The 20,299-nt window shown below is 38.7% G+C and overlaps 1 protein-coding gene across 3 annotated transcripts in view; it reads left to right on the top strand.

Annotated features, from left to right (window-relative positions):
* lrp4 (low density lipoprotein receptor-related protein 4) overlaps positions 1 to 20,299 on the top strand; it is a 111,898-nt gene that overhangs the window by 49,131 nt on the left and 42,468 nt on the right. For all 3 annotated transcript variants that reach the window (XM_008405945.2, XM_017304054.1, XM_017304055.1), the window contains exon 3: positions 17,638 to 17,754. In XM_008405945.2, coding sequence (XP_008404167.1) covers positions 17,638 to 17,754 — 117 coding nt within the window. The remainder of the gene's footprint in view (positions 1 to 17,637; positions 17,755 to 20,299) is intronic.

The raw sequence follows: 20,299 nt of genomic DNA, 5'->3' as shown, positions 1-20,299 counted from the left end.
CACCAGATAAATTTTGGCTGGAGGGGAGTCTTGGCAGCGGAGGCAGACGGGAGTATTTTCTTGCAGAGCATGTCAGTTTGTCAAGTGGAGGAGATCTCCGGTGCTCTTCTTTTGCTCTTCTGTGTATCGATGGGAAACGTCGATGCGAGGGCCTTTTTTGTTCTCGTCGCTGCTCGCTCTTTGAGCAGATGGGTAGATGCTGCCCTTTTTTGTTGGGCACTTCCTCGACCTCTCAGAAGTTTGCAGATCAGTATTCTCTCTCCATCACTCTTCTTCTGTCATATTAAGCTTGTTAGGATTTAGCAGAGGGAATGCTAAGTGTTATTGATCTCAGGCCAGTTGAATGTTTAGTGAGTCCGATTGCCACGTATTGATTTGCAGTGCGTTACTTATTTAAAGAGACACATGGAAGCAGCTGACAGATATCGGGGCATCTACCTAGACCTTCCTAATCCATTAGTACTGTAAGATCGATTCCCTGCTTTATCGCTCCGTGGTCGGACGATCACTCGCTTGGACGACTCCAGTCAATCTTGTAACAGCAGCCCTCATGTCGAAGGCATTCATTCTGTTTCTCAGTAATGCTGTTTGATCACAGCAGTATACCCATCAGAATTTATTACATTCATTGTTACAATTGTAAAACTGAAAAGAAAAAAAAAATCTTCAGCAAGTTATGCTTGCCAACAAACAATTGAAGAAATTAGTGATAACTCCTTCGAGTCCAAGCTATATATAAACATTTTTTTCCATGAACAAAATCTTGAGCTCGTTTAGCCTGGGACCATTAGTAGTTTCCATTTTAATGCTCAATTTACTCAGTAAAACTATTAAACATTCTTCTTTTATTGGCTTTCAGGTGTTCTTTTTTTCTTGTTAAGTAGATTGTGAGTATTGGAGGTTTCTTGGCTTTGAACGCAACATTTGTTAAGGATTAATTTGAAGTGAATGAAGTGATTTGAAGTCTGTTTTACTCCAAACTTGGGGAACTGAGGATAGAAAAAGAAATGAGATAGAACCTTCAAAAGACCAAAACTTTGACATGCCAACAAACAACAAAGACAAAAGTGGAAACAATAATTTTATAAATTTTCTATGAAATAGCTTCATGCTCCAGAATGGAAATATTTCAAATAAATAGATCTAAACAAACACACCTAAGCATGTTTTAGGTATGGAATTAAATTTTTTGTGGACGGTATAAACAAGAAAATACAATTTCCGACTAAAATCTTTGAATTCATGAATAACATTTTAACTGAGCTTGTGTATATTTGCAGATTTTAAAAAAAAGGTTAAATTAATTTCCTTTTGCATTCTGAAAATGAAAGAAATTGCTTGTGCGGTTCACTGCGAAAACATCGCAGAGCACAGAAAAGTGAGTATTTTTGAGGAAACGGCTTCTATCACACTGATTGAGTTAACCGAGTCCAATCGTAAAAGTGAAGAGTTAAATTTTATGGTTTTCAGGAAGGTTCTGTAAAAACATGGAAGAATTGAATTTTCAGAGGTGCAGCTTCAGTTCAGAGGATGGAGAGTGATTCTCCTCAAGGCTGATCGGTAAAGTTGTGTGACCGTGAGAATATCCAATCACAATGAACACACACAGGGAAGCACAGAGGGCCGTGTCTTTTCTGCTGAATTGAGGCAGTGTAGTGTGTGGCATCCAGACTTTTTTTGAACTTTAATATGTTTATCATTTATACCAATTTACCAATTTCCAGACAGAGTACAACTGTCTTGAAACAGAGAGCAGGAATGCGTGTGTTTGTGTGTGTGTGTGGAAGTGGGGAGGATGGGAGCAAAGGCTGACCGTCTTTATGAAGCGATCTAATTACAATGTGGAAATCATGTGGAAATAGTGCAGTTTAAAGATGTGGTTTGTGTGTGTGTGTGTTTGTGTTTGTGTTCTACCAGATAAAATTTCATAGCTGTAGAGAGACCGAAGATGGATTGGAAAAAAAGGGTGATGAGGGACTACGAGGACTATTTAAAAATCTTCATCATGTTGTGTGTGTGCGCGCGCGCGTGTGTGTGTGCAAATGTACTTTAAGTATAGTGATCTGGAACAGTGATCATTAGCATACTCCATCTCTCTCAGAGCTCCTGGTGGGTGAGGAGGAAATGGACTTTACAGCCATGTGTTCTCCCCGTAAACCTCCTGTACCGTCGGCCCTGTTTGTACTGGACCACACTGGCTGCAGAGAGCTTTGCTTGATGGCCATAAATTTACCCTTTCAGGCAGACGATTTAAACTTAAGGGTCCATACCGATGTGTTTCCAGGGTGTGCATCTTGGCTGCAATCCTTTTATTGTTGTATAAAGGAGGAAAAGAAAACAATTTTTTTTAGCTTTAAATTCTTGCTGACCTTTAGTATTATGGAGGAAATGTGTTAGCTCTGGGTTATACTGTTTGCGACACTTTGACAGTATTGCAGTTAAAATAATTATTTACGGTTGACTTAAACTAAATACAAAATTATATTTTTTTCTATTTCAACTTGAGCAAAATCCAAATAAACATGAAGTATGTTAGTTGGTAGATCAGTGGTGTTTGAATGGAGCCATAAGTTAACCAATGATGGCCGATTATGTTGCTTCTGAAGCTGGTTTGTTGAAGTTAGAGAATTAAAATCAAAACATCTCTGTTGAACTTTCTTCTATTCTCCATCATGGGAAGATGTATTGTTTCCAGACGTCATTTCTTATTCATCTCAAACACAAAGACAGTCACAATGTTTAAACAATAACTTTATTCTTTCTGTTTTATATTTAATGTGCATCATTTCATCTTTCAATTACCACATCTCAACTAGATTTTTTTTGTTTTTTGCAATGAACTCTCATATAAACATGTTAAGATATTTTTAGTTGACTTTGCAGCTTTTTTGGCATCTAGACGTCCTGAGATCAGAGTTTCAAACTGGATCTGTGTGAGGTTTTAAACTGCAATTCACGACTTTTTTTAAGTCTTGAAAACTTGAAGATATCAAAATGACCTGTGCTTTACAATACTTCAGTCCAGAATTGAATAATCTCAGTGTTACAGATTTAAGATGGAGAAGATTGAAGTTTGCTTTTAAATAGGTGGATATACTGTGTATAAAAGTGTGAGGTATCTCTGTATTTCAGTGAAATTTTTCATCTAATTTTGTAAAATCTATGGTACCCACCATAGTGCCATTAAAAATACATTTGATCTGAAAGATGTGTGCCTGAACACTGTAGACCGTCTGAAACCCCGTCAGACTTTTTGTGTTTACTTTCTCAGCTTGTTCCAACAATCCAGAGTTCGCTTTGGTATTTAGGGATATAAAGATCAACCAAGATAAACAAATTGAAAAACTATGAAATGTGAGCACCTCATTAAACATTCCGGTTTCTGAAATGATTCACATATTTATAACAACACAAAGTTAATCGAAGTGTTTGGATTTCTTCGCCTCCCTAGTCAAAACTCTTGTAACTGGGCTGCACACCTGAAGGACAAGAGACTAATTAGTTTTGATTAAATTTATTGAAGACATAACTCATGCAGTTCATCAAAAATTTAAGGCCTTGCCATCTTTACATTATATTTTTTTTCTACAAATACAGCTGGATGGCATACAGGAGGGCCTTTTTATATTTGACGGCTGGCCAAGCACATGAGCTTTGCTTTGCTTTGAAGCTTTTCTTAATTAGAGGAGGACATGTTTATGTTCTTGGCAGTATGCACCACATCCATAAACCTCCATAAGGAGAATGAAGACTGCATGCTGCTTGCGTGTGTCTGGTTATCTTATGAAATCATGGTGAGGCCTGTGAGGCGCGGGGAAGTGGAATGAGAGTGATGAAGGACAGAACGTTGTCTGGTTCATGTAATGGTTAGTGCTCTCAGCTAAATGTTTCACCACTGTCCTTATTCTGTTCTTGCTCAAACTGTTGTTTTGGGTTGAAGGAGGACTTATGGGAGCATGGGCTTGGATAAGATCAGATGAATTCTTCATCTTTTTATCTCGCTGTCCTGTATTCAGAAGACATAGTGAGGAATCTTGGTTTGAATCGGCACTTATTTGGATTTAGACTGTCAGCTCTTTGGCCTGTACATCTGCGTGGACGGAAGACAGGACTGCAGAAGTGTGATCAGCTGCTTACCTCACACCAGAAAGCCGTAAACATTGCCTCTCTTGCTGGAAGGGTGAAGTTTGTTGCTGTAACCTCCCCAAGGATTGATTAGTATTGGTTGGTAATGCTGCTCCTTTTATTTAACCAAGACTGGTGCTAAAGACAGTTCTGTAACAGAACTGGAATGATTTTCTACAGCCATAGAAGCTAGTGCAGTACGCCACGTCAAACGCCTCATCCGGTAAAGGATTGCTGTATTCTGAGTATGTGGAAGGCAACTCCATAAATCACAAATGTCTTTCTCACCATCCCTGCAAACAGATTTCTCTTATCATCTTTTTTTTTTTGCTGCTTTAAACAACATTTTGTGTTTGTGAAAGCTTCACTATCTTGTCCAGCTAATCTCTGAATACCATAAGCAGTACAAATGAGGGAGAACTGAGCATTTACAGCAGGATAAGTCAAATACCTGATGATATTGAAATATAAACAATGGTTTGGAACAAAGTTGGGAATGAATTCAGTAGATAACACTGTAAGCCAGGATTATTTCTTCACATTGACCAAATCAAATTCCATCCTGTTAAGGGAATGTGAGTTTATATCACTTCAATAATAATCTGGCTTTTTTTAAAGTTCAAGGTGTGTCTCTTTATAAGACACACACTTCTACACTGCTGTCCTGTTTCTGTTTAACTGTCACTTTGTTGGAGGGAGCCATTGACTGATAAAGTCCTGCAGATCATTTTATGGTGTCTTATTAAAGGTGAGAGACACTTTGTGTCTAATCATGTCTCTCTACTTAACAAGGCAATTTAAGAACCTATTGCAAAATCTCAGCTATGATCAGATCTTCTGTTTAACTCTGTGTCTCAGAAAAGCTGCTAAAACTGCAGCTATAAATAACTCTGTATGTTTTCTTTAATATCCCAGAACCACTGCTTCAGTGTTCTGTGTTTCTGTTTTTACGTCTCTGGTCCATCTTTTCAAACAGTCAGTCCAGTAGGTGGTGATTCAATCTGGGCTCGGTTCCGAGTCATTCCCATTGCCACCACATGCTTGCTCAAATTGAGGGGTTACTGTGACATTAGTGACTAAATGTAACTTTTTATCAACTGGCTTTGTAAACTAATTTAGCATTTTTTGCACTTTATAACAATGAGGATCAAATTGGAATGTATATAATTAATGAGTATTTCTGAACTGACCTCGATATACTGTATAAATTGGATGTTTTTTCTAGAACGGTTTCTTGAGGTGACATTTGTTGTGAATTGGCTCCATTCAAATAAACTGAATAGAATAAACTTGAGCAGATCTAAAGTGAAAATTACAGGATTTTATGAACATGAAATTCATGTCATTTTGGTAAAATGCTGTTCTTAAACTCTCAACCCCTTCATATTAAGAGTATTTCTTTTTTGCAGGTCTTTATAAGAGTTGGTGCTGCAATAGAGCCAACTCTTAGACTACAGAGTTTTTCTGGGGTTCTGGTGTTTGTGAAGAAGGAAATGGTGCGTGGATCAAACAAGCACCGGCAGCAGTTTATCACACAACATCTTTTTTTTTGGTAGGAAAAACTCCCGTGGTCTGATGATCTGTCCCAGAGGGGCTTAGCAACATCCTGGGCCCGGTTCATACGTTTTTCATGTCAGGATCTTTTGGTGTAAGCCCAGACTTGCTGCATGTTTGCAACATTCTGCAGGTCAGATGTTGCAGCACTGACTCTGTTGGATATAATTTTGGTTGCATCTGCTTCCAGTGCAGTCAGAAATAGCTTCTGGGGCAAAATGGGTGTACTCATATCCCCATAGTGATGCATTTTAAGTTGGTGCAATTAATCTATCCAGACAGATGTAAAAAAAAAAAAAAAAAAAAAAACTGGTGAGAGCAACAGACACAGATAAGGCACTTTATTTGCTGATGTTTCACCTTCTCTTTCCTTGCAGCACATCCATCAGTTCATCCTTTTATTTATTTTACTGTGCTTTTCAATTTCTGAAACATAAGGATCTTTTTTTATAACAATTATTTTAATAGTTGGTGAATTTGCTTATTCTGATCATTAATAGATTAATTGGTTAAAAAATGCGAATAAGTTGAAGCTAAAACTATGTCACTTTATGAGTTTTGGTTAAAACATATTTACAGACAAAAGTGCTCTTTGTCTTAAATGCAATAATTTTTGTACAGTTTTTAGCCTTATTACTTCTATGAATGTCTTTTTTGTTTTTTTTCCACCAAATGGCCTTTTTTGAGTTTGTATACTCGAATTAACATTGAATCATTTACTTGCTTTGTTGAAGATGATTTTAAATAAAAGTCAGATTAATCACGATTAATCTGATTAATTATTTCCGCCACTTGTATACTTAATGTGTGTGTCCATTTCTACATTGGGTAGGATAATTTAATCAGGGATGACCTCAGATGCTTTCTGCCCAGCAGGACTTGAACTGGGTGGAAATGAGATGAAACGGAAGAGGAAACTCTCCGTCTTCTGTGATTTTTAAAAGCACCATGTGAGGTTTGGTTTTCTGTCGGCTCACAGACGTCCGTGAGCTTTGGGAAATGAGTGTGTATTGAAGTCAGATAAACAGCTCTCAGGTAAACGGGGATATTTTCTGCCGTTGTGAGTACTCTGCTGAGATGCACCTCTGGACTTCAGTGAGGTGAAAGCAGGACTTGTTGGGTGTAACACAGGAATGATAGAAACCTGTTTGAAATGCTGACTTACTTTGGTTTGGACATGGTAACTGCAAACGTTCTGAAAGCTCACAAATTTTCACCACTTAGCTGTGAAATCTGAATTAGATTTGTAACTGAAGATTTTCTTAGATGTAGCTATGAACTTCATGCACTTAGTATGCAGAGACAGAAACATGGCAAGGACTTGGCAAGTGATATTTGTTTTTTCAAATCATCTGAACATTGGCACCTGACAATGTCTTGTGTTCATGGGAGAAACCAAACAAAAACCTAAATAAAAGCATTCAGACGTTTAGATACATTAGGAGAGAATGACCAGCGTTAAAATGGACTCTCACAGGTTCACACTCCAATGTGAACCACCAGAAAAGAAGCATACCCCCTCTGTCCTTTAATCCGCCATCCTGCTCTGTGGCAGCCAATCAGGAAGCAGCTGGGACCACAGGAGCTCAGCTGATCTAAAAGCAGGAGCGGAGAAGATTAGGACCCCATTCGCTCCTTCTCCATGTGTTGCTTCATCTTTTCCTCCCTCTGCCCTTGCATCCCTCTCTTCTTTGCCCCTGGACCACAGGAAACCCGAACAACCAACTCGCTTTTCTTCTTCCCCCAGACTTTCTCATTTATTTCACACTGTGTGCTTGAATTTCTTCCTCCTTTTCATCTGTCCTTTCTCTTGCCTCTTTCTCCTCTTTGGTTGTTTCTCTTTTTGTTGCAACCTTCAACGTAGTTGTTTGGACACATTAGCATAATCCTCCCCCGTCTGTTTCCCCATCTAAAGGTTGCTCAGTGCTTTCCTCCGCCTCCTTCCTAAATATTTACTTCCTTCTCACTAAATTAGCTTGGGCACGCTTGTTCACATAGAAGAGGACACAAGGGGTTGATGGAGGACAAAGTGACAAACACAAAAGCAGGACCAGGAGTTTTTTGTCTTGGCCAGACGTTTCTGCCTTAATCAATGCAGTTATATACCTGAGTAGGTTTCGAATAAGATCTAAGTAAATAAAACTGAAACTGCGGCATACAGTAAATACAATCTTTTTATATCCCACTGAGAAATAAACATGAGCTGTATGCATTTTTTTCCCTACCTTGAGTAAAAAAAGTGCTTCCACAGTACCAGGATAATTACACAAGATGTAAATCATGATCTAATTACTTTTCTCTAAATCTTAAAGCCAACAATTGTTCCTATTGCTTCTAAATTAGGATATTTTGGTTTTAAAAGTTAGGAGTGATCTGGACACCATATGGGTTTTACTTTGATACAGACTTCACCACAATATCTGAAGAAATATTTATTAGATCTATTAAAGCCAATACTAAGCAAAGCTTTCCAGATAAAGGCTGCTGTGAACTTTGAGTAATGCCAGATAAACTTATTTCACTGGGCTGTCCACCCAGGTGGAGAGCCCCCGCTCAGCTGTTTTACAGACATGTCTTCTGGAGCTCACCAGCTTTAAAAGCATTGGCTTAACACCATGGATGCTGTCATTGAAGTTTCCACACCATGACTGCTCATGTTTTTTATGATCAGAAATATTTCTAATCAAATAAATCAGCATCAGCTACTTTAAAAGTAGAAGTGACTTTTTTTGGCTTCATGCCATGTCATAATGTTATTCCTATTCCAGGCCACCTAAGTACTTGCAGCCAAGTTTCTGCCTCACAGAGTACCACTCCCTTACGCCTTATCAACCCCTTCAGACTAGCGGCAGTAGGAATTGACAAACACCTGGTGGAACTTCATATCTGCTAAACTTATTATGCGGACTATCTCTCTGTCCAATGCTTCTAAGAATGGTTGTAAACGGGGTAATGGAGTAGAATTGTTGTGATGACCTACTTAAGGCGGAGTATCGGAAAGATTGTGAGCTTCTTAAAGAGACAGAGGCTAATTTCATGGCATCAAGTTGCAAAGTCACATTTCTTTTAAGTTATATTTGATATAAACTGCATATTTATGACCACTTAAGGTGACATAATTACTTGATTGTGCTATAAAATGGCACTATGTGATTGGAAAACACATTCTGACACTTTTAGTTCATGTGTCATAAGTTCCTATTGGTTACTTAAGCAGATTTAGAGATGGACATTTCATCCACATTTTATTGGGTTTAGTGGCATCAAAACCATGTCAACACCGTCAGTTATATCTCTAAATGTACCCATTTGTTTCCAAATATGCCCTGAAAAGACATGCAGGCTGCCTGTGAGGGGCAGAAAGTGTTTCCCGTTTACTTTGACAACACTGATATAATTGAAAAGCCAGACGACTGGCTGTAAACACACAGCATGTGGGGTTGTGGCTAGAGTTTAGGGAGAACACGTAACTTTGGTGGGGGTTACCAGTTATGTGCTGCTAATTAGCCACATTTTATTAAATAACAAACAAACAAACAAAAAAGATGACTGCCTTTCTAAAAATATAAGTTTTGTTTTGGTGAAGAAATAAAAAGAGAGTTTTTAAAACAGCCAATCCACCCATAAATTGCAGATGTGTCTGCATTCTTCCTCCACTGACAGGTTTGTGGATTTTCTGTTTTAGCAGCAGTGGAGCTCCTTTTTGTTGCGACTAAATGAACCTGTATACTGCCATGACGCAGATTAATACGTTGGCTTTGCCGAACTCTGAAGAAGGCCAGCTCATTCATCTGATGTCTCGCAACAAGACGGATAACCACAGCTGTGTTTGCTTTAGTTAAATCGGGTTTAGTTTGCCACAGTTGACGTTTGTTTGCCTGTTTTATTATTTGCTTGAGCTCTTCTTGACTTGTCCTTTTGTATGAAATCAAAGCTGAACTTGAACACAGATTCGGTATTTTCAGCTCCAGTTGGCTCAGGGATAGTTATGCTCACACAAAAGGACATCTTCTGCATTCTTGAATAGATTAGCAAACATTTGAAACAAAAACAGATAATCGCCTCTGATTGTGTTTTTGAGTTTGATCCTGTTTGGTCATAATTTACTAAGGATCTTAAAAGAATATTTAAAAAAAGAAAAAGAAAAGAAAATAGTTGAAAAGAACTGAGAAGATAATTAATCCAACTTTTAAAATTAAGATATAACTTTTATCTCTAGCTGCAGTCGGGATGAGATTGGATCAATTTTATACATAAAACTTAATTGTTCTTGCCCAATAATGGGACAATACTGTCGGTATTATGTGTCGATCATCGTCTGTAGGTGGGTTTGCACTATCACGGGAAGTTATTGTTGAACAAATGACTTAATTTCAGCTTTGACATACAATCCTAATAGTCTAATAATGTCATGATCAGAGTATTTACTGTCATTTAGTGTGGGTGGGTTCTGTAGATGACAGCACTTAAGTGCTACTTGTTAAAGTCCCTCAGCAGAAATTTGTCATGGCAACAAGTAAATCCTATAACCTTAATCCGTCACCACCGTCAGAGTGCTTCTTGGGGAGATCATTCTGTTGCTAATATTTCAGATTGAGGGGTTCTGGAGAAAAAATTATTACATTTCAGAATTCATTAAACTTTTAATAAGGTGTAACAAGCAGATTGTTAACTTTTTCTTGTTTTCCTTTTAGTCCCTGCATTACTCACATATTAAGTTATATTAGTCAACAACACAAAACAGCAGGCTTGTGCTTGTAACTATTTAGAAGCACAAATAATTAAAGGCACAAACGTGTCGCATTAAACAGGTTTATGCCACATTAAAGCTGCCCAGCACACCTTACAGTGATACATGATGAAATTCAGATTTGGACAGGAATGGCAGACAAAGTCCATCCAAATGACCAAATATGCTATCAAATTACAGCTGGTGTTACACTTGAAATATAGTATCCTGCCAAATATGTGGTCACATTGTTGCACTGTAGAGTTTGAATTATACAAAGAATATAGGAGTTTGAGTTGCCTTTACTGTTTTTGGTCGTCTTTGACTTGAGTTCTCATGTGCAAGAAACACCCAAACAAGATCAAACAGCTGTATTTTCTTTTCCTTTGTTTTCAAACAAACACTAATTTTCCATTTTCTAAACGGCAATGACCATATTTTCCTGAATCTGATTCTGATCCCATTTAAAAGCCTCATTTTGCTACAGTGGGCTGTAAACTTTTAACAGCTGTTCATAATAAATATAACCATCAATCTCATTTTATGTCACCGTCTCTCTGAATCTAAAACATGCTCCGCTTGGGTGTGACATCCTTTTCAGATCCGAGGTTCTTTAGATCTTATAAAAGGATGTAAGAACATTAGTTTTTGAGGTCGGCCAAGCTGTTTTTGTTAACTGTACCAGGAATTGACTGTTAAAACTTATTGTTTTTACAATGTTGGTAATGGTGGGGCTTTATGTGAGCTGTTGGTTTCACTTTATGGAGTCACGGTGGCATCTAAATGATTAACTTTAACTATTTTATTGTTGTATATTTTTGTTGTTGTTTTTAGACCAAAGGATAAAAGATTAAACAAATGTGAATGTTAGCCTTTCAAAAGCTGCCTAATGTAATTACACTGGTATTATTAAACATCAATGGCGGTGGAGTAATGGCTAAAGCAGAGCAAATGCTCTGCCTATCGTTGATGTGAAAGACGATGAAGAGAGCCTGTCGCAAAGCTGCTGCTGGACACAGCGCCAAGAAAAACTCTGCAGGCACAACCCCTTCACTCTGACGGGGCGAAATATGTGCTGGCTACTGACCAGAGCTGCACAGGATCAGATAAGCCACCTCTGTCCAGATCAACTATGAGAGGGAAGCAAGAAGGGAGTGGAAGAAAAGAAACTGAAAGGGAATGGAGGGATAGAGAGGATTAGTTTGAGTTTGAGGTGAAATGAGGGAAATACTTTGATTCTTTTTTTTTTTCTTTTTAAACTCTTGCAGTCTTAATCAAAAAATATTCAAGCATTTATTGTGTTTTTAGTTTCCCAGTTAGAAATTGACTACATATAATCTACTTTTTGCTAAAAGTGCCTTTACCTGCATTTTTGCATCTGTATAATTAGAAAGCTTCCTTTTTTAATTTAATTCTCCAACATTGTGAACACATTACTACTTTTTATATTCGAAGATCTCTTTTCATCCCCTGAAGTCGCATCTGTTATTTTTATCTACTTCTCACCGTCTCTGATCCGTCCATCTTTCCATCCTCCTCGCCAGGGCGCTAAACGACGCCTAGGCAGATATATTGGTCCCATTAGAGTCACTTGATTCAGCTGCTCTGTAGTAAAGGCGAGGCCATTAACTCTGCTGTTCGAGGCCACTTAGAGATGAGCACATTCATCTTCCTAAAGACCGACAGGCTCAAGCATATGTGCATCGAACATGTGCTTCCTTATCCAGACTGTAATGCGCATAACAGGAAACTTGCAGAAATCTGAATTAGTTGATTTTGAAAGTGACGAATGAAGAAGTTAAAGCACATAGCAATGTACTTGTGCCAAAAACACACAAAAATCTGAATCTATGAAGAAAAACTAGAAGAGTTAATAAACCTAAAATAAATAAACTTCCTTCTGGTTGCAGAGTCTATTGATTTTTTTTATTTTTCAAACATATTTCAAAAACAAGAAATTGGGTCTATAAAATTGAAACCATTGCGATGTAATATAGAATCTTGAAATGAAATGGTACCCAAGAGGTTGCAGAAACCACTAAAAGTGCAGCAGAGGTTGTTTATCCTGGATGTTAGTATTTATGCTGGAGGAAAACTGCCAGATTCACTCCTTGTTCAGAAATGTTTCTAACCATGCTTTAAGGAAATACTAGACTTTACAAAACCATAAGTCCTTATTCCTTCACTGATGTGCTATCAGCTTTGAAAAATGTATAAAAAATAGAATACAGTGGCTCCCGGTATTTGCGGGTCTTAAGGGACCACAACCGCCCTCTAACAGCTAAAATCGGCAAATAATTGAGAGTCCTTCTAGGTGGTTTCTAGGTAGTCAGTGAGTGAGTTAGCTGATGCCACCAACCTGGTGGTCCAGGTTGATGCCGCCCAGGTTTGTGCAGGAGAAGCATCCTGCACTAAAGCATTTCTTCTCCCTACATCCCCTCAGAATCCTGTGCAATTTTTGCTCAAATTTCAGTGAAATTATTGAAGAGTTGATGATAATTAAGAATTATTGAAGTTTTGGGTATTTTTGATTTTTTTTTTTTTCATACCAGCTAGTTGAGTATTTAAAAAAAGATGCTGATCTGATGAAGCTTTCACTCACAACTGTCTCCTGAGTCTCCAAACAAATGATCAAAAGATAAAATCCAATGAGCCGCAACGGCGTAGTGAAAAGGGTTAAGATGAGTTGCAGACAGTAGCTCAAGTAATGACTTGCTACAACGTAGATACTGGGACACAGCGACACAAGAGACCACACCTGGTGCCATTCTTCTCACTTAAGAAAACTTAAATGGTAATTTAAGTTTGCACAGGCTTTATGCATTTATTCCTGCATAACTACTTGGTTGTAAATTTGCAGTCATTGTTAATTATTTCTGCCTGCACAATTGACATTAATAACCAAGTAAATCCCGGCTTCTCCAGGGTCTGTCCGGTTTTCCTCGCTGGGTGTGCCGTGTGTGTATCAGATAAGAGAGCCTTGTGATGATGGGACTTGCAGGTGTCTGCGCCTGTTTCTGTGGGAAATGCCATGGAATGCATGTGGGAATTCTGGAGCTCAGATGAGAAAAACCCACCGGTGAAGGTCAGTGTGTTTTTAGGCTGTCTGTGTGTGTGTTCTGACACATGTAAACCCAGCAGCTCTCGGGGGATAATTGTTCACAGGAAGTGTTTGGGAAAGGCCTCGGAGTGTGACGAGACAAAAAATAAAAACATTTTGTATGTTTGTGTTACCGCATCACTTCAGAGCGTCATCCTAAACCGTGAAGCAGGCCTGTCACAGTAACAGGTTTTGCTGGACGGTCAGTTGTCCTAGAAGTTACTATGATAAATGATTTATTTTGAGACCACTTCAAGTAACATAAAAGTAATGAGACATTCTCAAAGATCAACAAGTTTTAAATTCTAGTGAACATTTAACACTGAAACTGTAAGACATTTTAAATATCCAAGATGAATAAAAAAATATAACAAAGAAAATGGACACTGAAGTCTCTGTAAGAAAAAAGCTACTTGAAACCAAAGCACCAATCTGAAGACTTCCATCATCCAGTTTTTAGAGAAAAAAGAAAAATGATAAATCATGCAAACAGAAATTATTGAGCTTGTTTTAATTTATAATACAATGTATTGATTATTGCTAATGAACTGGAACAACTGCTTTTGATTTTGGCTGTCTGATTAACTGAGAATCGTGGGCAGGAAGTGGAGCAGAGCTCTATGTTTGTACACCAGCTGTGAAAATTCATCATTAATGTTGATGTTAATTCTTCATCTGAGGCTGTAAAGATTGTTCCTTATTATTAGTCGGCAGGTTCTGTTAAATATGTGGGTAAATTTGGTAAAAAAACAAGGCAGGTGGAGTGTGTAGGAGTGTAAAGGCATTGCTGGATGTACTGGGCAGCAAACAGAGGATAACATTAGTGCTTGGATGGCTCTGGTGAGTGAGATTTATGTGTGTGTCTCAGAAGTAAAGGAATGCGGCGGTAGTGAGAAGAGCAGCGCTGAGCTGACCAGAATCTGTGCGATAAAGGAGATCAAAGCACCCAGAGACGTCACTGGCCTTCCAGTTTGCTTCTCTCTGATCCACCTGATACCCTGAACAACCCAAACACTTCCTGGATCTGAATTAGTGAAATATTTATATCCTTTGCATCTCTTCATCGCTCAGCTTGTGCTTAAGCAGTTTTGCTCTGGATGATTCTGAGCCTGCAGCAACATTTTTGTACGTATATTTGTAGAAGTAGCTCTGTCTGTGCTTATTACCTCGGCACTCTCTTCTGCAGATAAGCTGAATTATTTATTGGAATACCGAGTTTCTGCATTTCCCAGGTTTTGTTGGCTAAGGGCGTCACATTGCTGACGTCGAGTCCGACGTACATCCAAAACGTTGTGAACGCCTTCAGTTTATCCAGAGTTGAGCGTAAGTGTTGCGACTTCACTCTCAGGCTTAGAGAATGCTCTCAGCATCTCAGCAGAAATTCTGCAGAGGATCATAAATCAGCAAATTTTACGTGTTTTGGAGTTCTACTAGCGTCTCTGGGAAGAACTCCCAGCAACTCTGAAATTTATTATGTTGAGCTTTTCAAAAGGATTTTTTTTTCCCGATATATACCTGGGAAGAACATTTTACTGTAATGCATTAAGTAAAACCCACAAAATAATTTTGACATTTAATTGTGAAAAGGTAAATGTAGTCTGAATTATATGCTTAAAATATTTGTTGTATTAAATATTTAAACACATTTTCACCATTTTGTGAAAGGAGGTTAATCCAGTTGATCAAATATTTAAGCTTTAGCATCTAAATTCCTGGCACATTTTAAACAAACACACGCACACACACACCCCTAACTTAGACTATTTGCCTGTAGTTTAAGGTGAAAATCTTAAAATTGTAGTAAATTGTTCAACTAACTGGTAAAAATAATTTATTTTTATTTTGCAGTCAAATATGATTGAAATGAAATATTATAGCCAGATAGTTTTCAACTGTAGTGATTTTGTTTGAAACAAACTAGACTGTGTATCACTTTCCCCCCACCAAAAAAAACTAGAGATACACTGATCAAACATTTCTTGATAAATTCAATTTTAATTAAGGCGTAACCAGCCAATTCCGTTTTTCTGACTGTTTTCCATCTTTTTCTACTTCTATACCATAAGAAGCAAGAGACAAAAGCTTCCTTGAAAGTGATGGTTTTTAATCAAACAGAAAATTTATGATTATGCCTGTGTTTGATTTCTATTGAACTCAGAGTTTAAATGAGGTGGAGAGACAATATCTTTATTTAAGTCACCATTTAATGCTGGCAATGACGGTTTGTATTATGAATATCGTGGTCCGTGCATCCCCTGTGTTGGTTAGTAAAACGTTTAACTCTCAGAGGCAGTTTAGATTAGTTTGAAGGAGGATTTTCCTGAGAGGTTATGAGCAGTCGATGCTTGACTTCAGATAACTGACTAATCTTGTTCATGTTGATGAAACTGAGATTAATCTGACAGCCAAAGACTAACCCTAAAGGACAGACGGCAAACGGGTTTCCATCGTCCTACAACGACCCCTGTCTGGAAAATCAAAGTCTCTCTGATCAAAGTGAATGTAACGAATTAAATTCAGATAACACCTTAATCTAATCACCTTTTTCACTAAACTACTTACTTGGGACATTTCGACACAATTTTAAGATACAAACTCTTGAAAGGGATGTGCAGTTTTTGAAAGTCTACCTGAGAGAAGCCACCCACTAACTCTTGTAGCTGAATAAACCTTGGCTGTCGTAGTTCAGATTACTAATGGTTAACCTTTAGTAATGAAATTAATCCTCGAGCTGCCGGGAAGTAAAGAAAGGCTGCAGAAATATAATTTCACGCATGCTTAGCTAAAGTGTCAGTGTGGCCATTAGACAGGCATCTTTAACCCAATATTTCTGTAGGTGACTCGGATCTTTGTTGTAAATAAAAGAGAAACTTCCAGACGGAAGTTCTTTGGTTACATCTGATTCATTTGGTTCTCTGGTACTGATGTCATATCCCTTCAGGGTTATGTGGGTCAGTGGGGCTTTATTGTTCCTGAAAACCAGAGCCTCAACCTAACACACACACACACACACACACACACACACCTACACTCACATACAGTTAATTCGGCCCCGCCTGTCTGCCTCGCTGGTTAACTGTCTGCATGACATCATACATTTTTCATATAGTCTGTGTCGCTTGGTCAATATTTCATATCAGTAATCGACAGGCAAGTGAGAGTCTACTGTAAAGGGGGGTTGTTGCTCCTCTCCTCCTCCCCTCCCTGTTTCTCTGTCCCTCTCTGGCCTGTAATTTAATTAGCTCTGTCTGCAAATGACAAAGGGCCAGTCATTTGGGGTCAGCTTAGATGGCGAGTAGCTGCACTTCGAGCGGATACGAAGTTAGGGAGGAATGCGCTGAGCTGAGCGCGCTGCGTTTAAAAAAAGGTGAAGATTGCATGGGTCCAGTTCAGACTTTGGTTCTGAAAGAGCTGAGGTCAGGCAGAATGAACCTGACTGCATTTAGACTGTTGGTGTCAAAGTTTGACACCAACCAAGGCAGCCAGTGGCCAAATAAGGCTCCTGACTGAGTGGTTGTCGCCATTGATATTTTCCCTCTAAAAATGGGTTTGTTTCAGTCAATAAAGAAGAATGTGATCTTAAGCAGTAATTATGTTGTTTACAACGACAAATCTCAAATTCATACTAGATGGAACCACATAACGTGTTTCAGATTTCAGATTTTTTTGTCAGATTGGAAATTTTAAACGTGGTTTCTATATGTTCTGAGTCAGTACTTTGTAGATGCACCTTGTGTTGTGATTTCAGTCCTTTTGGTTATGTCTTGACTATTTTTGTACATTTGCCAAACAGAGAATAGTTGCCAATTTGTCTTTGCAAAGTTTCACAAACCTATTCAGGTCAGATGAAGAGAATCTGTGATCAGCAAGTGTCCAAGTACCGCCACAGATTCTCAGTTGGGAATAAGTTTAGACTTTGAAAGAGCGATGCTAACACATGAATAAGTTTGACCTGAATATTCTATTTCATCTCTTAAGCTGCTTGTCCTGATAGAAGGTGAACTTGCGTTAAAGTCTCAAGGTTTTCTTCCATAATCTTACTGCATTTAGCTCCATCTGTGCCTTCTCTCCTGGACTGTTTGTTCGCGCCTTGCTAACAGTCTGGTCTTCTGTACTTGTGTGTCTGCAGTGCTCCCCACTTGCTCACCGCTAGACTTCCACTGTGACAACGGGAAATGTATCCGTCGCTCCTGGGTTTGCGATGGAGACAACGACTGCGAAGACGACTCAGACGAACAAGACTGCCGTGAGTACAGATCCTCTTCAGCGACAACACTCGCCTCGTGCTGCTTTTGCCTACTGTTGACTCCATGTTTAGTCACAGATTCATACTAACTTTTTTAACACTCTTGAGTGCAAAGGAGGGATTTATTGAAGTGGACAAATGCTTAGGACAGGCATGCATACTAAAATGTATGTTTTATTACTTATTGGTGCAAATCCAGCAGTTTATCACTGAACAGACAATACTTCTAAAAACAAGTCCTTATTCTGTTTCCATTTTGACATGGTGTGTGTTTTGTGTACGTGTGTGTGTGTGTGTCTGTGTGTAAGGCTACACCAAAATATCCCCCAGCTGTCAGCCAAGCAAAAGTGGACCCAATGGGTGAAGTCAGCACTGTCTATTTCTGAGACGGGTATTTATGTATCAGTGCATCGCTGCCTGGCCAATGTGTGCTGCTACATTTCCATCTTTGTTAGGATTCTTTTGAGAAGGTAGACATCTTCCAAAATATTTCAAGAAAATTTCTAGAAATGATAAAACATTAATAAAAACATTTGCAGCCAAATCCTACCAAGAAACATCTGGACTATTAACTCCAGCTATGGGATCACAAATAAGGTTCAAGACTGGATTCAATATTGTTGAACATTTTTCTGTACCTAGAAGCACAGTAGCTTATTGCACCAAGGTGGTGGCAGCTTAATGCTGTGTGGTTTTGCTGCCAGTAATCCTGGCACACAACAGGTATTGGATGATATATTGAATGCTTTGTAATTATCATATTCAATCATTTACTGGATGGTTAAATGGTGGAGATAATTTACAAGTTTTTTTCAAGAACATTTTTGAGAAATTTACTCAGTTTTTTCTATCTACAATGACCCACATCATGAACTTTATTCATGCCCAAATGAATAAGGAACAGTTGATATACAAAAGGGTAGAGGGTAGAATCAATTTATGCACAAGTCTCTCTAGACATTTAATTTTGAGTTTGTTCTTTTATATGTTCAAATCTCAATAGTTTCAGTTGCCCGTGCCTCTCCCTATTAGACCACTTCTTATTCAACCCGTCTTTGCTTTTCTTTGAGCTAATGCTGAATCCAGGACTATGTGCAATGGGAGTTAACTGGCAGCGGCTGCCTGAGGCTCCTGTCTACAAGCTCAGAGCAATTTGTCTTACTTACTTACGACAACGTGGAATTTGAGAAGATCACAAAATCTTAAATGAGGAGGTGGCTTTTCAGAGCTGAAGCCATTAGGTCAGTTGTGACTGCTGTGGCTGTAACCCAAGAGCCTGCTGGTGGGTGCTGCTGGAAGAAGCCATTAAGCAAAATAATGAAGCGTTTTGTGTTTGATTTACTCTGGAGTGACATGGTGACATTTTGACCTGATAAAGAGCACTTAACAAACACTCAGAGATCATCAGCGTCATTAGGATTTATTCTCTGGTTACCAAAAACACCTGAAATGAACTCCAAAGCAGCATAATGTTTGCATTTATGTTTTACTTTGACCCTTGTTTGATCTGATTCAGAGCCAGTCATTTATGTTTAACCTGAGAATTGCACAAATTGGTTTACTTTGTCATCTTTTGTCAGAATGGAAGGGGGGATTAACTTGTCTTTAATTAAAAAGCAGCTTCGGCCATTAAGAGTAAAAATGAAACCTCTTAGACAAGCCAGCAGACACAGCTGTCACTGAGTGTTTTCTGCAATACTTCTTGTTTTTCTACGGCAGGTACAGGCTGCCTCTTTGTCCTCTGAAAGCTGTTTCTTATCCATCATCCAGCGATATCTCCTGACCCACATACTGTATCTGCCGCCAGACACTGAATCACTTCCTGATGGGGGGTCTGTCTGCTCCTGGCAAGGCTGGCTATGAATTTTTCATCCTCATGCCCAGTAAATTCCCCCCTTATTTTTGCTCTCCCCTCTCCACAACGAATCGGCTTTATTTCATTATTTAGAGACGGGGAGACGATCCTCCACGCTTGGCTGGAGATAAAGCAGTTTTCAAGATTCCAGACAAAAACCTGTGTCTGAGGTGTGTTGTTTCTGTGTTGAGGTGTGTGTTCCTACGTGAGATATTCTGGATTCATGAAGTTTGAAAAGGCAATTCACAAAGGAAAAGAAAAAACACTATTTCATGACATACACACACATGTTGGGGGGCCTTGTAACGACTCCCAGTGGCCTTTGCCCTTTGACGTTTGGCTGCTGTGTGAGTGATGAGCGTCTCCAGGGTTTGTTGACCTTTGACCTCTCTCTGTTTACCTCATGGACGGAGGAGAGGGATGATGGAAAAGACAGAAGAAGGAGCAAATCAATTGTTGTCTCGCATCCTGAATAATAGATCAAATGAGAGCATTTGTCAATTGTGTTGAGGAAATGAAATTTTAATTTGGACCCACCCAAGGCCGTCTGTGCTTTGAAATGTATTTATTTTTAATAAAGGACAGGGGTTGGTGTCGGCCAGGTTTAATGTAAAGCGCAAATCAAGAAAGAGCAATTTCTTGCAGAATGTTTACTTGACGTTCATAATTATTAGCTGCAAGGAAATCCTG

The sequence above is a fragment of the Poecilia reticulata genome, linkage group LG3, assembly GCF_000633615.1.
Source record: "Poecilia reticulata strain Guanapo linkage group LG3, Guppy_female_1.0+MT, whole genome shotgun sequence".
Classification (NCBI taxonomy): domain Eukaryota; kingdom Metazoa; phylum Chordata; class Actinopteri; order Cyprinodontiformes; family Poeciliidae; genus Poecilia; species Poecilia reticulata.
Note: the sequence above shows the minus strand (reverse complement) of the source record. Positions and strands in the feature narration are given on the sequence as shown.